The following is a 16,343-nucleotide window of genomic DNA, read 5'->3' on the forward strand; positions in this document are numbered from 1 at the left end:
CAGGATTGGATCACGCGTTCAAATAGACAGGTGCTATTGATTGCTGAGCTTCTCATGCTAATATTTTTTGATTGTGATTGATAAGTATACACAGGTCTATTATCAAACTACATTGAGGATTTACCAGCAACGGTGTCATGGCAATACACTTGTACCTCTCCTAACACCGTTCCTTTTAACCCCTGCCTGGACAACAGAACGTAATGCGAAGTTGTTTATTGCTGCGGGAGAACCTGATTTGGAAATACAGAATGAAGCGATAGCCCTTGTTTCCATGGGATACTACCTTGGTTTCTTAGGTAACCGCTGTGGTGATTGCCCCAAATAGTTATTACTAACATGGACTGTTTACCTCTACGTGGACTATTACCCAAAGAGGATGACAAACGCGTAAACACCCCCTTCCTTGAAAATTTTTCAGAGAAACACTCGTGCAAACAAACGCGTAAACAGAAGAAGTTTATTCATTACTAATGAAAGTGCTACGCGTAAACTCTCTCATCTCCGTTCCGTCAAACAAAACGGAACGCGTAAACTGAAATATGAGATAGATGGCAAATTTTTTCTCTTTCCTTCAGCTGTTTCTCAGTGGTTCTGATCTAACACTTCTCAAACTTGACAATAAACACTACCTAATCTTTCGTGTTTCGCGTTTCACCTAATAGTTACGTTCCTCTATCCAAATTATATAAGTATATCCACATTTTGTTGTATTTGATCTACCATTCTTTTGTTCCTTTTGATTTCCCTTACTTCATTTTAATTTAGAATAATACAACAAGGTTCTACACACTCACACTCTCACTCATAAAAAACCATGTACGTCATAAAAAGAGACGGTCGTAAAGAACCAGTCAAGTTCGATAAGATTACTGCACGTATCTCCCGTTTATGTTACGGTTTAGATCCAAATCGTATCGATGCCGTTAAAGTTACTCAACGTATTATTTCAGGGGTTTACGAAGGTGTCACCACCAGTGAACTAGATAACTTAGCCGCTGAAACATGTGCATACATGACCACCGTGCATCCAGATTACGCTGTCTTGGCAGCAAGATTAGCCATTTCTAACTTGCACAAGCAAACTACCAAGCAGTTCTCCACTGTTATTCAACAACTACATGATTATATTAACCCAGCTACTGGTAAGCATGCTCCATTAATCTCTGACGATGTTTATGACATTGTTATGGAAAATAAGGACGAAATTAATTCTGCTATTGTCTACGATAGAGATTTCCAATTTAACTATTTTGGTTTCAAGACTTTAGAACGTTCTTACTTGCTAAGACTTAATGGTAAAGTTGCTGAACGTCCACAACATCTAATAATGAGAGTCTCTCTAGGTATTCACGGTAGAGATCTTAAAGCCGCTATGGAAACTTATAATCTAATGTCTTTGAGATATTTCATTCATGCTTCTCCAACTCTATTTAACGCTGGTACTCCAAAGCCTCAAATGTCTTCTTGTTTCTTAGTTGCCATGAAGGATGACTCCATTGAAGGTATTTACGACACTTTGAAAGAATGTGCCTTAATCTCAAAGACTGCTGGTGGTATTGGTTTACATATCCATAACGTCCGTTCTACCGGTTCTTATATCGCTGGTACTAATGGTACATCTAATGGTTTAATTCCAATGGTCCGTGTCTTCAACAACACCGCTCGTTATGTCGATCAAGGTGGTAATAAGAGACCTGGTGCCTTTGCTCTATATCTAGAACCATGGCATGCGGATATCTTCGATTTCATTGAAATTAGAAAGAATCATGGTAAGGAAGAAATTCGTGCAAGAGATTTATTCCCAGCTTTATGGGTCCCAGATTTGTTCATGAAGCGTGTTCAAGAAAATGGTCAATGGACTTTATTCTCTCCAAGTTCTGCTCCTGGTTTATCCGATTGTTATGGTGAAGAATTCGAAGCTTTGTACACACGTTACGAAAGAGAAGGTCGTGGTAAGACTATTAAGGCTCAAAAATTATGGTACTCCATCTTGGAAGCTCAAACTGAAACCGGTACTCCATTTATTATTTACAAGGATGCTTGTAACGAAAAGAGTAACCAAAAGAATTTGGGTGTTATTAAATCTTCCAACTTGTGTTGTGAAATTGTTGAATACTCTGCTCCAGACGAAACTGCTGTTTGTAACTTAGCCTCTGTTGCTTTACCAGCCTTTATTGAAACATCTGAAGATGGGAAGACTTCCACTTATAACTTCAAGAAGTTACATGAAATTGCTAAAGTTATAACACGTAATTTGAATAAGGTTATTGACCGTAATTATTATCCAGTTCCAGAAGCTAGAAACTCTAATATGAGACATAGACCAATTGCTCTTGGTGTTCAAGGTTTGGCTGATACTTACATGTTGTTGCGTTTGCCTTTCGAATCTGAAGAAGCTAAGCTATTGAATATTCAAATCTTTGAAACTATCTATCACGCCTCTTTGGAAGCTTCTTGTGAATTAGCTCAAAAGGACGGTCCATACCAAAGTTTCGAAGGTTCTCCATCCTCCAAGGGTATCTTGCAAATGGATATGTGGGATAAGAAGCCATATGGTATGTGGGATTGGGATACTTTGAGAAAGGATATCATGAAGTATGGTACCAGAAACTCTTTGACTATGGCTCCAATGCCAACTGCTTCCACCTCTCAAATTTTGGGTTACAATGAATGTTTCGAACCTGTTACCTCTAACATGTACTCTCGTCGTGTCTTGTCTGGTGAATTCCAAGTTGTTAACCCATACTTGTTACGTGATTTGGTTGATTTGGGTATTTGGGATGAAGGTATGAAACAACATATTATTACTGAGAATGGTTCCATTCAAAACTTACCAAATGTTCCAGATGAATTGAAGGCCCTTTATAAGACTATTTGGGAAATTTCTCAAAAGACAATCATTGATATGGCTGCTGATCGTTCCATCTACATTGATCAATCTCATTCTTTGAATTTATTCTTACGTGCTCCAACAATGGGTAAATTGACAAGTATGCATTTCTATGGTTGGAAGAAGGGTTTGAAGACTGGTATGTATTATTTGAGAACTCAAGCTGCTTCTGCCGCCATTCAATTCACCATTGATCAAAAGATTGCTGACCAAGCTGCTGCCAATATTGCTGACTTATCAAATTTGAAACGTCCAACATACGTTGCCTCAGGTCCAAGCTTTACTCCATCTGATTTCAAACCAGAAGATCTTAAGGACATTGCTTATACTCCAACTGCTGCTACTCCTTTTGAAGCCTCCATTCCAGAAAAGGAACAAAAAGAAGAAGAAGCCACTAAAGCTCCTGAAGTTTCTAAGACTAGAAGTAACTCTCCAACTCCATCCAATGATTCTTCATTAGCAAACAGTGTTGGCTCTTTGTCTTTGCAAGAGACTCAACCTGTAACACCTGTGGTTGCTATTCAAGAAAGCATACAAGTTGAAAAGGAAGTTATCATAGATGATGAAGAAACCGAATTCGATATTTACAACTCTAAGGTCGTTGCCTGTGCCATTGACAATCCAGAAGCTTGTGAAATGTGTTCTGGTTAATGATATTGCATAAATTTATTCTCTTTATTTCTTTTCATGGGTTTTTATTCAATTTTGGGTTTTATCTTTTATTTCAACGGTGTATTTTACTTCAGATCTCTTATCTTTAAGAGCTTTACGTCACAACTAGTATAAATATTTTTTTGTATCTTCTAATCATAATAATAATAATGTATTTCAATTATAAAGATTTTCCATATATTAAAGTTTCAGACTACAATTAGAAATTACATTTAAGAGTGACCATAAAGCAAAGGCTTTCAGTAATCCAAGATTAGAATCTGGGGTCTTCAATACAAATAGCATCTTGATGTGGCTCAATGTAGAGAGGACTTGTAATCTTATAGCTTTGCTTGATTGCTGCTAACAGTTATTTCACTTGACGCTATTAATGCTAAGTTTCGTAACCCGGATTGAATTTTGAAAGGGGAAAGTTAAAATGCTAACGACAACTAATATTGAAATAGTAAATAATACACTTAAAACAACCTATAAAGGAGATTCAAGTAGATTGAGAGAAATACTTACCTTATATCACACCATTACCACTGGCCCCATATGTCAGCACTTCAACAAGTACCTGAATTAATACGAGATGATATCTCACTCGAGAAGATCCGAGATATAAAACAGCAACTTATGAAACAAAAATCTACAGTAGAATATCAATTGAATAAAGAATCAGATAAATATTTTAGTTCCATACAGGAGAGTCTACAGTTATTGAACTTATCTCAAAAATCCGTTACTTCCATCAGAGAAAAATTAGACGACGTTAACAAGTTGAGTGAGGAAAGCAAATCATCCATTGATAGATACGACGTAATATTCGATGCCACCAAACTATACGATACTATAAATACCACATCTGCAATTTACGATAAGGTGGTGAATTTTAATCAATTAATAGAAAAAATAGATCAGATGCTTGATGTAGAGTTAGATCAAGATTCACTAGAAACAGGTTGTCCATACTTGCTACAAATACATTACTTATTGACGACAGCAAGAGATTTCCAAGATCAGATGACTGCAATGGCTCAAGTATCGACGGATGATGTACAAAGAACAGTTATCAAACTATTTAATAAGATTCCCTCGCTAATATCAAAATTTGATCGATTGGTAGAATCTTTAATTTATGACATTGTTGAAATCGTTAGATCCGGCCAGATATCATTATCAATTCGTTTATTTAAAGTAATTGATTTGGAAGAGCAGGAAGATCTAAAAATCACTGCGATAAGGAATATTATTGAGAAAAAGGAAGTTCAAGCTGAAAAGTCATCCATCAAGAAACTGCCTAATAATAAGAATTCGGCTAGATTGTTAGAAAATGAGCAAAGGTCAGTTGAATACCCAACTCCATATGGTGTTTATAATGAAATAATTGGCGGAACGATATCTTCTAGGACTGAACCACGAGGATATAGAAACTTCTTTTTCAACAAACTGAAACAATCCATTACAGACATGTTTGTAGAGGTCAGGAAAGAATATCAAGATGAGAAAAAATTTGAAGTACTGAATAACTTAGATTGGGTTTTCAATGAATTAATGATGGTCAAGGAGCATGTTTCCAAATACTGTCCATCACATTGGAAAATCTTTGAAAAATGTTTCGAGTACTATTATGACGAACTACACTTGTTAATAAATGAATTGGTGGAATCTGAACCTGAGACAATTATTATCTTAGATATCCTAGACTTTGATAAGACTTTCCAACAAACGCTTGTGAAAGATTTCGGATATACTAAAAAGGAGACAAAAAGTGTTATTGGTCCAGAACAGAAGGAGACTTTATTCAAAGATTATTTGAACTTAATCGTCACAAAGATGAAAGAATGGTTTGCTAACTTGGAAAAGGCAGAATTTGACGTTTTCCTTGAGAGGACCACACCACCTCATACTGACTCTGAGGGATTATTATTCTTGGATGGTACAAAGACATGCTTCCAAATGTTTACTCAACAAGTCGAAGTTGCAGCTGGGTCTAACCAGGCTAAGATTTTAGTTGGTGTCATCGAGAAGTTTACTAATTTATTATTAGATCGTCAAAAGCATTGGATTATTAACATTAATAATGAAGTTGTAAGGTTATTGAAATACAATGAATTGTATGACATTGATCCGCATAATATATCACCGGAGGATCAATGTGCTGGTGGTTTGTTAGAGTATTTAATTGCTGTATCAAACGATCAAATGAGAGCCGCAGATTATACAATGGCCCTTTCTACCAAGTATGGTGAAATTGTTAGTAAAATATACGAAAAGGAGATATCGAAACATATGAATGTTTCACTTGATGGGTTTGCTGAAGTGGTCAAATGTGCATCTTCTGGATTGCTAGCGATAATGTTTGATGATTTGAAAAGACCATACAGTGAAATTTTCAGCAAAAATTGGTATAGTGGAAGCCAAGTTCAACAAATTTCAGATACCTTATTTGAGTATCTTACTGATATTAAGGCTCAAATGAGTCCCGTCGTTTTCACTATATTCATTGGTAATGTGATTGATGAGGCATTCTTACAATTTATCAAGGCCTTGGAAGAACGCCATTCATTTAAGAATAAAAACAATAAATTCATAACGTGCATGAAACGTGATTTTGAAATCTTCTTTACCTTGTTTACTAAATTTGTTCCTGAAGAATCAAAGCAAGAGATTATTGATGTTAGATTTAAGGTAATGGAATACTTTATCGATTTAAGTTGTGAACCAATTAATGAAATAATTGAGACTTGGAAAAACTTTTTAATGGAATATCCAGAGGCACCTATTGATTTCTTGGTGGCAATTCTAACATGCAGAAAAGATATCGATTCTTCTGATAGGAGACATATGATTCAAAGAGGGCTAGATTATATTAATGATCCTGAAAGAATTAAGAAATTGAATGAAAAGACTACAGAAATATCATTTATCAGTAGATTTACCTTCAGTTCATCGAAGTAACGTTAATTATTTGTTAATCAGGAAAAGGAGAACCCCATGAAAATGGCGTATATACTATTTGTATAAACACTTTTTAAGAATTGATAGTTGTAATTAAGAAAAGGAAGTATTATTCGTGAGAAATGAATTCGAATTAAAAAAGATAATATCAAATAAAATGTTACTTTCGCAGATAAATAGAAATTAGTAATGGAAAGTTCAATTAACAAATGTAGGAATAAATCAACCGATTTGCAGAAGTGACTTGTTACTTATTTTATTATTTTTCTTTGTAAATCCAGGTGACAGTTACTAGATACCTTATACCATCCTTCGCCTCCTGTCCAAGTATGCAAGAGAACAGGCCGTCCTTATTTGGATTCCAATATGTCGAAACTGTATGGCTTACGCTAGCATTTTCATTACCTTCAAACGCCAAAGAAGAAACCACTGTTGTCACAGAAACTAGATATTTGTATGCCGTAGAATGCTTAGCTAGAACTTCCAAAATTCCCTTTCCTAACGTATCAGCCCATTGATGTTCATCCATCTTTATATTTTTTGGTTCTTCAGAAAGTTCAGTATAGGCGAGGTCAATTATTCTCCATAACTTTTCTTTACTTAAAGGACCGTTTTCAGGTCTGCATTCTTTAACTGATATTCCCATTGTAAGTACGTCAAAGTTGGTTAGGTTTTATGTTCAGCGCACCGCTTGTAAGAGATCCAGAGAACCGTTTCTTTCATGGTACGATAGAAGTTATATTTTCCGTTTCCCTTATTTGAATTTATTTTATCAACGTAGTGGTGAGGCAGTTATGGGTTCTTATAAACAACATACAAATACAAGGATGTAGTCTCCAAAAAGAGCTAGCAATTATCTTAAATTATGAACCCATAAAATCCTTCAGTTGAATTTGCCATTGTTTCCTCGGTAAATAGTTATCCTTCGGTACTGGTTCCTTTTACGTGGGACCAATAAATGAACACGTGCTTAAATTTTCCCTTCCATTTTTTCCTAATTGCTAACAGGATAACAGGATCGTTGATTTAAACAGAGAAAGAGTATTCACAGACAGCTACTAAAGGAACCACTAGAGGAAAAGGATTTCACTCAAGAATATTCACATTACTAGATTTAGGAACAAACAGAGATACACGAAAATAAACAATGTCATCCGCACCATTATTACAAAAAACCCCTGGAAAGAAGATTGCTTTACCTACCAGAGTTGAACCCAAGGTATTCTTCGCCAATGAACGTACATTTCTTTCATGGTTGAATTTCACAGTGATGTTAGGTGGGTTGGGTATTGGTTTATTAAATTTTGGTGATAAGATAGGTAAAATCAGTGCTGGGTTATTTACTTTCGTTGCTATGGGTACAATGATATATGCATTAGTGACTTATCATTGGAGAGCTGCCGCCATTAGGAGGAGAGGGTCAGGTCCATATGATGACAGACTTGGACCTACTTTGCTTTGCTTCTTCTTGTTGATTGCGGTTGTTATTAACTTTATATTGAGACTGAAGGCAAGTAATGTTTCTGCTCCTACCACGCCTTGATGGGTGTGTACGAAGATTGAAATTCAAAGAGAAGGGACACGTGAGATCATCGAGGGAGAACTTCAAACCAACAACCAACCAACAAACAGGAAATAGTACGTAAAAGAACTAAAATACACAAACATTATAACGTTACATAGACACATGTTAAAAACTTCATTGCATTGAATTTGAACTGACGTAACTACGTAGACAGGACTGCTGTGAGCGGGCTCTACCAACACACACACACACACACATATGAACTACGATGGAACACCTGGTTACAAATAAGAAAGAGTCTTCCCAATATGATTCGTATTACGTAACCGGGCGGTAGAGAAAGTCCGATACCGGTTTCCCAATCGGGAAATTGGCCATGGCATTTTTGTCCCCAGTCCCAAATTCCACAGAAATGGCCGCAGAAAAAGGGACAAAAGCGGCGATGGTTACGTACAATTGACTCATTCGATACAGGAAATGGAATGAAAAATTCGTGGTGAAAAATTTCTGAGATTTGTCAGAGCAAGTACCGTAGAGCACAACAACCCCTCCCTTATACGTAGACTATAAACAAAGTTAGCACCGCCAATCCTCAATATTCAGTCTCACTACAGTTCTTTATATAAATACCTAATTCCCACCTAAACTCTTGAGAAGAAAATATATATCTCAGAGGACCAAGAAAAAATTGTCATGTTTTCTCGCACAATAACGCCAAGAGTTATCTCAAGGAGAGTAATCCGTTTATATTCTCAACTCCCATTACGTGTACCAGTCACATTACCTAACGGCCTTAAGTATGAACAACCAACAGGTTTATTCATCAATGGTGATTTCGTTCCCTCGAAACAGAATAAGATTTTCGAAGTCATAAATCCATCCACTGAAGAAGTCATCACTCCCGTATATGAAGCTATGGAAGATGATGTAGACATCGCTGTTGCCGCTGCTAAGAAGGCATTCAAATCATGGTCTATTGCTGATCCAGAAGTTCGTGCTTCTGCATTATTTAAATTAGCTAACTTGGTGGAAAAAAATGCAGAACTTTTAGCATCCATTGAAACAGCAGACAATGGTAAATCATTACTTTGTTCCAGAGGTGATGTGGCCCTAGTATCCAAATATTTACGTTCGTGCGGTGGTTGGGCTGATAAGATCAATGGGAATGTCATAAACACCGGTGATAACCATTTCGCATACACTACAAGAGAGCCATTAGGTGTTTGTGGTCAAATTATCCCCTGGAATTTCCCACTATTGATGTGGTCTTGGAAGATTGGACCTGCATTAGCTACGGGGAATACCGTGGTTTTGAAACCTGCTGAGACAACACCATTATCTGCTCTTTTCGCTTCTCAGCTGTGTATTGAAGCAGGAATTCCAAAGGGTGTAGTTAACATTATCCCTGGTTCAGGTAGAGTCGTTGGTGAGAAGTTATGTAAGCACCCTGATGTGAAGAAGATTGCATTTACCGGGTCCACAAAGACTGGATCTCATATTATGAAAACTGCAGCTGATACTGTGAAGAAAGTTACTTTGGAATTGGGTGGGAAATCCCCAAATATCGTCTTTGCAGATGCTGATTTAGATAAGGCAATTGAAAATATTGCATTTGGGATTTTCTATAATTCAGGTGAAGTTTGTTGTGCAGGTTCAAGAATTTATGTTCAAGACACAGTTTATGATACCGTGTTGAATAAATTTAAAAAGTACACTGAAAATTTGAAAGTGGGAGATCCATTTGATGAATCTACATTTCAAGGTGCACAAACTTCAAAGGCTCAATTGACTAAGATTCTAAAATACGTTAAAGTTGGAACTGATGAAGGTGCACGTGTGGTTACTGGTGGTGAAAGATTCGGTAATAAAGGTTATTTCGTTAAACCAACAATTTTTGCAGATGTCAAGGAAGATATGCAGATTGTTAAGGAGGAAGTTTTTGGTCCACTTGTCACAATCTCTAAATTCTCCACGGTAGATGAAGTCATTGATATGGCAAACGATTCTCAATATGGTCTAGCAGCAGGTATCCACACCAAGGATGTTAATAAAGCCATCCACGTATCTAAGAGAATTCAAGCAGGTACTGTCTGGATTAACACATATAATGCCTTCCATCAAAATGTTCCATTTGGTGGATTTGGTCAAAGTGGTATTGGTCGTGAGATGGGTGCTGCAGCCCTAGACAACTACACTCAAGTGAAATCAGTTAGAATGGCTATTGAAAAGCCAGAATATTAAGTGACTGAGGAAGTTAAAAATTGGGAAACAAATGAAAGTCATTTTTGACTCAAAAAATACAATAGAAAGTATTTGATCATAATGGAGTCCTGGATATTTACGAAGTAATGGCAGGAACCTAACAATTAAAACGTAATTATCATTAACGAACAATGTATTTACATTCTTACATAACAAATTAAAATTGCATATACTATATTTAATAGCTTAAGAATAAGATAAAGTGGTAGTAGTAATTACGATTTTTATCCATGCATTTGAAAAAGTCAGATTTTTTTGACGATACCAAAATTATGACTGAACACCCACACCCCAAAATACATTAGTACATTTCCACAAAAATTTGAAATTTATGAGTTTTGTTTTTTGGGCGCGCGTCAAGTTTCTCCTTCTAAAGTCCCAAAGGAGGTATCTCTCCAGTCTGGGAACTCTAGTGAGAGAACGATTGGAATCTTCCCAGTAAGTCTTTCATCCTAGGCTCGCGATACCCAGTTCCACAGCCGATTCCACGGTAGTCCGTGCGTATCATAGTAGCGATTTAACATGTTAATGGTTGAATTTCAATGTTTTATTGAACAAAAAGGTCGAAACGTTAAGAAACCAGTATAGAATCAACAGAATGGTATGTTGGACTTATCACCTAATGTGGAAACAGAGAGAGATAATAAAATGAGTGAAAGACCAGATTGAGACCATTATTTTAGAGACAATTAAAGACATATATTCCTATGAAATATTGAAAACATGCAAGCCAATCCGATAAATTAATACCCAATAATGAAATATAAACCATTTGAGAAAAGCTAGAGAGACCTTAGAAATCATGGACACATGTGGCGAACCATAAGGACGTTATTTTTATGAGGAAGAAGACAAGAAACAACGGAGAACATCAGCATTTGATAAACAAAGTAGATCCATTTTTACTTAGCAATCATAACTATTTCCTTTAGTATTATATCCCGAGATGAATAGCCAGTTGATATTACAGGTAACATAACCTAGACTTAGAACGGTTCACCTTGACAAACCAAAATTTTCACTTGCATCCGAACACTTCATCATTACTCTCAAATCCTAATCAACAAGTTCTTTTTTTACTAACAATACTTTGTGCGCAATCACATTGAATATAGTCTGACGCTGTCACTATCCGTACTAGAAAGGTCATCACCAACCCATTATTGGCTAGAAAGCAATTCGTTGTTGACGTCTTACACCCAAACAGAGCTAATGTCTCTAAGGATGAATTACGTGAAAAGATTGCTGAAGTTTACAAGGCTGAAAAGGATGCTGTTTCCGTTTTCGGTTTCAGAACTCAATTCGGTGGTTCCAAGTCTACCGGTTTCGGTTTAGTCTACAACTCTGTTGCTGATGCTAAGAAGTTCGAACCAACCTACAGATTGGTCAGATACGGTTTAGCTGAAAAGGTCGAAAAGGCTTCCAGACAACAAAGAAAGCAAAAGAAGAACAGAGACAAGAAGGTCTTCGGTACTGGTAAGAGAAGAGCTAAGAAGGTTGCTCGTCGTAACGCTGATTAAGAGAATTAAAATTCAAATTAACTACAATGTTTCTATTATCAATTTAATTTAATCCATATCTGTTTGAATATATACATATCTTTTAAAAGTGTAATAAAGAAATTCATTTATAAAATTTCACTCTAGAATAAGGACAAGTGGTGTATGTGTCGTTGGGATCTCATTACTTTTTAGTAGGAGACAGTTAATGGAGAAGTATATTAGTAGAGTATCATAGAAATTACTTATAGTCTCGTAAATATCCTGCTTTCTCCCCTTCAAAGGAACCAGAAATATTTCTATCCATGTTGCAAGCATCCTCCTTCAGATTCTCATGAATCGACAGTGATTTTCCACTTTGTTTTTGGATTTTTTGTCTACTACGACTTTATCCAAATTAGAACGGTGATTTTACTTAACGCGTTGAATGCCGCAAGTGATACAATTATAGAAACCTAACGTTAATACCCTCTGAACAAGCATTTATATACTACAACAAGGAGTATTCACGACCTTTCCGTCTAAGAAACTTTACAAGAATTAGCTCTCTGCTAGAGTCTATCAATTACTAGTCAATAAGAACAATGATATTTGGGTTGGGGAGGCTATTTTATGTTATCCTCTTACTGATTAATGCAGTAGCTGTTTTAAGTGAAGAAAGGTTCCTAAGAAGAAGTATGTTTGAAGTTCGTTGTCATATAAGGCCGAATGACTTTTTTCTTTGTCATTACTGTGAGTTACTAACAAACGTTGCGTTTTCATGAAGTTGGTTTGGGAAGAAGTTCAAATGAACAACCAGTCTTTGGACAAGAGGGGAATACAACAAAATCAAAGGTTATACAGTTAATTGGGGCTATTCAAACCCTTCTAAGAAGTATGTTTCTTTCTTTCTTTACTATATTACCATCATTGTCAAAATTCACGAAGTTACTAACTTGAGCATTTGTTTTATCACAGTTCCACTTATTGGCATTAACATCCTTGTAATTGGATATGAATTGTTGTTAGGGTAAGGAATAATTATTGCATTAATTAATATAGGATATGTAAATTATGGGTTAGAGAATATATGCTATTTAAATTTTAAAGAGAAGGAGAATGCTTATTAGTTAAAATTGATATATGTTATATACTATGCTTATGCAAATATTTTTTTATGCTTGAGGTCATTACATAAATATTGGAATTGATTCATTTTTCTTATTAGAGATAAAATTTTCAAGAATGGTCAAATAATTAAGTTGTTTGAATAGCATCTTTAATGATTTTGATGAATTGTCCGGCAACTGTTCTAAGTCACTTAGTTTCGAACTAAAATAGTATAACAAACAATCATAGATGCACACAAATTGATTTATATTTTGGACCATAGATATTCGTTGCTTTCTAAAATTATTGATAGTCCAAGAGATTGGATCAAATAATTTCTCAGCTTCTGGAGAATTTCTATGTTCATTTTCTAGAATTGTAAAAGCTTCCATATTGCATAATATGGAATCAATCGTACACCAAGTACCAGTTCTACCACATCCGGCGGAGCAGTGAACTAAAATTGTAGGCACATAGTCATCATCGAATACCTTATTTTGAAAAAGTTTTTTGATCACCAAATTCTTCAAATATATTGACTTGATTATGTCCGCAGCGTTGAGTGTACCAAGATCCGGCCAATTCTTGAGCTGTAATTGTAAAGTCTCAAAGACATCTTTTCCTTCACCATATGAGATTTGAATTCTTCTAAGTATGAAATCATCATTTGCATTAGTTTCTTGGTAAAACTTTCTGTCAATTGTTGAAATACATTTCTCTTCAAGTAATTTTACCTGAATATCTCTATAAGTTGCCGTATCCCAATATTTGAAACATTTCTCAATTCCATTCTCTATATCATTAGTCAGTGAAACAACCAAGGGAACATTATTATTTAAAACACATGTGAAGAAGTCAAAGACAGTAGACCTCATAGGAGCTTGAGTTGCAATATAACGAACTTTTTTAGCAATATTCTTATTGGATATCGAACTACCATGAGCGGCCGATTCAGGAAAATCTGGTAACCTAAGATAGTTAGCATTAATATAATTATCTGTAATGTCTCCAGAGTTTGACATCTCATCAATGGGATTTTCTGATATTGTATGTATTACAGGAGGAAGAGATGAAATGGATGATACAGACTTCTTCTTCAATATAACTCTTGAATGTTCATAGGGGAATATATCCTTATATCTATTTTTGGTACCCAATTCAACACCAGAGGATATTTCGATCTTGTCGTCGTCAGAATCAGATTCAGAATCAATCCCACACACCCATGATCCTTTCCTTAGAGGTGCGATACAATTAGGTTGTGAATATGATCTCTTTTGCAATTCAGGCAGAGTTCCTTCAGACGGTATGATGATAGCTTCTGAATTTGATAAATTACTGTGTGAATTAATTTTTTTCAGTGTTGATTCAAAATTTGATCCAGATCCATGAACAATTTGAATTTCAGAGAAATTTTTTCTTCTACGTGATAGTGAATTATTCAATCTCTTCCTTTCTCTGACATCAAGTTTTTGATACTGAGAGATAAAATCCAATTTTGATCTCTTCATAGCATCCTGATACCATTTCGGTATAACACTGTTTAATAATTCGATCTTATCATTATTTTCTGCCATTAATTTTTCATATTTAATTTGAACCGATAGTTTATCTTTAAATCTATTGTCACTTGACTTTCTTTTGGGAAATTGAAAACTTTGTAGCGATCCTCCCTCATCTAATGATTTCTGTTCTTCTTTAATATTTACTGCACTAAGATATGATTCTAGATTCATAAGTTCTTCATTTTGAGAAATTTTGAATAAGTTTGGGGACATTGTTTGTGGAGGTGGCAATTGAAACTTGAATAAAGCTGAAATTGGAGATGATGCTGAGACAGGCGAAGCACTTGTGTGAATATTATTATCATTATTATTATTATTATTATTAGGAGGTGAATTAATTAAGCCTGGACAGGATGGTTTCATTCCTTGTGGCATTTGTAATCTCAGATTAACCTGAGATTGAGTGCTATTAGCAGATCTTTTCGTGGGACTATTGTTTTGTGATGTTATTAATGATTCTGTAGTATCCACCAAATCTGGAAATATCAGTTTAAATTGCTCAAATCCAGACGCTAGGATTGATATATTATAATTTACTTCTGGATTAAGTTGAGAATAGTCTAATAGCTTTGATGTTATCCCGAAACATGCCAAAGAAATAGCACCATCTGTTTGGTTTGTCGTATTATCGTATACAATAATTCTCAAATTTTGTAAATTTAACTTGGTTCTTAATACTGATTGATCAATCCCATTTAAATTATCTAGCAGCTTCTCCAAGGTAAAATTTTTTCTTCTTAAAAGCGTTGATGGCAAACAAATATGAATGGAATTCTCAACTGTCGATTTAGAATATTCTGTAAATGGACGAGTATCAAGTACTAGCAAATTTTGTTCATCAACAGTTTCCATAATTTTACCTAATTCAACTGCAGTAATCAAAGAGCAATCTTTCGGTTTAATAAATCGTTGTTCCTGTGGTTTAAAGCTTGGAAATACTGGTGACGTGGCCGATCTTGATAGGAGAGATGGACTATCGTTGTGATGACATAACGGACTAGTCCTACTCAATGGTGATGCCTTACCGGGTGAATTTGTTGGGCCACTATAACACATGCCATGGTTACTCAGTGGTGACATGTTTATTGTTGCTGGGAAGAACTGTTTACTAACATCTGTATCATTTTCCATATCTTCTGAAGTCAAACTTCCATCCGAGCAGTGTACAAATGAATTATCGGATGAAAATGACATATCACAATGGTTAAGATGGGGAAGAGAAGAGCTGTTATCGATATCTACCTATGAGTTATTTGATAGAAATGGGAGGGTGACTGTTATTTATTTAATAAAAAGTTTTCTGCAAATCCCTTAGCAACAATAACAATAGGTCGAATTTGATGTGTAGTTGCTTTCTAATACATCATAAAATTTTCAAATGAGTGAATGTCTTTTACGATCACATCGTCTCCATATTACGTAATTCCGCTTCGAGAATACTTTTGATTTTTTTGACTGTTCCTACACGGAAATTCTCCCACATGACGCACGGTTTTCTACGGAGTTTCACTGGAAGGACTTGCGGCTAAGCGAAGAAGTCATGACGTTTTAGACTATGAAACGTACACGGACGTGGGTAGTTACAACGTAAAGAGAGGTTCACATCCATTGATGTAGATCTCTACCGTTTGAGACAGCCAAGATTAACGGGTTATGAAATTCCCACACCACAAACTGTGCCTTGACTCTCTCGTTTGAAACATTTCGAAAATGGTGAAGAATTACGGTGAAATTGGTGAAGGTAGGAACAAGTCGATAATTTTGCCAAGTATTCCGTTAACATCTTCTAGATACCCTTAAATAAACTCAGAGTGGAACTGAATTACTCTTTAAGTGGCATTTCGAAGCTAAATGAAATTTAGAACGAGAAAAGTAGTGGCATAGGTATTAAGTTT

At 35.6% G+C, this 16,343-nt stretch overlaps 8 protein-coding genes across 8 annotated transcripts; 6 read left to right on the top strand and 2 right to left on the bottom strand.

Moving 5' to 3' along the window:
* Positions 1–817: 817 nt before the first annotated feature.
* On the top strand, positions 818–3,544 carry RNR1 (ribonucleotide-diphosphate reductase subunit RNR1; the record flags this gene model as incomplete). The annotated part of the gene is made up of 1 exon (XM_003676714.1): positions 818–3,544. One exon carries the CDS (start codon positions 818–820, stop codon positions 3,542–3,544), a length of 2,727 nt encoding a protein of 908 aa, XP_003676762.1.
* Positions 3,545–4,102: 558 nt separating this feature from the next.
* On the top strand, positions 4,103–6,508 carry SEC6 (SNARE-binding exocyst subunit SEC6; the record flags this gene model as incomplete). The annotated part of the gene is made up of 1 exon (XM_003676715.1): positions 4,103–6,508. The coding sequence occupies one exon, from the start codon at positions 4,103–4,105 to the stop codon at positions 6,506–6,508; it is 2,406 nt and encodes an 801-aa protein (XP_003676763.1).
* A 259-nt stretch (positions 6,509–6,767) lies between these two features.
* TDA2 (Tda2p) lies at positions 6,768–7,154 on the bottom strand (the record flags this gene model as incomplete). Its single annotated transcript, XM_003676716.1, has 1 exon — positions 6,768–7,154. The coding sequence occupies one exon, from the start codon at positions 7,152–7,154 to the stop codon at positions 6,768–6,770; it is 387 nt and encodes a 128-aa protein (XP_003676764.1).
* Positions 7,155–7,655: 501 nt separating this feature from the next.
* Positions 7,656–8,051, top strand: VTC1 (Vtc1p; the record flags this gene model as incomplete). The annotated part of the gene is made up of 1 exon (XM_003676717.1): positions 7,656–8,051. One exon carries the CDS (start codon positions 7,656–7,658, stop codon positions 8,049–8,051), a length of 396 nt encoding a protein of 131 aa, XP_003676765.1.
* Positions 8,052–8,726: 675 nt separating this feature from the next.
* On the top strand, positions 8,727–10,274 carry ALD5 (aldehyde dehydrogenase (NAD(P)(+)) ALD5; the record flags this gene model as incomplete). Its single annotated transcript, XM_003676718.1, has 1 exon — positions 8,727–10,274. The coding sequence occupies one exon, from the start codon at positions 8,727–8,729 to the stop codon at positions 10,272–10,274; it is 1,548 nt and encodes a 515-aa protein (XP_003676766.1).
* A 619-nt stretch (positions 10,275–10,893) lies between these two features.
* On the top strand, positions 10,894–11,815 carry RPS24A (40S ribosomal protein eS24; the record flags this gene model as incomplete). Its single annotated transcript, XM_003676719.1, has 2 exons — positions 10,894–10,896; positions 11,411–11,815. The coding sequence occupies 2 exons, from the start codon at positions 10,894–10,896 to the stop codon at positions 11,813–11,815; spliced, it is 408 nt and encodes a 135-aa protein (XP_003676767.1).
* Positions 11,816–12,378: 563 nt separating this feature from the next.
* Positions 12,379–12,807, top strand: YOS1 (Yos1p; the record flags this gene model as incomplete). Its single annotated transcript, XM_003676720.1, has 3 exons — positions 12,379–12,469; positions 12,561–12,668; positions 12,752–12,807. The coding sequence occupies 3 exons, from the start codon at positions 12,379–12,381 to the stop codon at positions 12,805–12,807; spliced, it is 255 nt and encodes an 84-aa protein (XP_003676768.1).
* A 156-nt stretch (positions 12,808–12,963) lies between these two features.
* On the bottom strand, positions 12,964–15,642 carry PTP3 (tyrosine protein phosphatase PTP3; the record flags this gene model as incomplete). Its single annotated transcript, XM_003676721.1, has 1 exon — positions 12,964–15,642. The coding sequence occupies one exon, from the start codon at positions 15,640–15,642 to the stop codon at positions 12,964–12,966; it is 2,679 nt and encodes an 892-aa protein (XP_003676769.1).
* Positions 15,643–16,343: the final 701 nt, after the last annotated feature.

This window comes from Naumovozyma castellii, chromosome 5 (genome assembly GCF_000237345.1).
Source record: "Naumovozyma castellii chromosome 5, complete genome".
NCBI lineage: Eukaryota > Fungi > Ascomycota > Saccharomycetes > Saccharomycetales > Saccharomycetaceae > Naumovozyma > Naumovozyma castellii.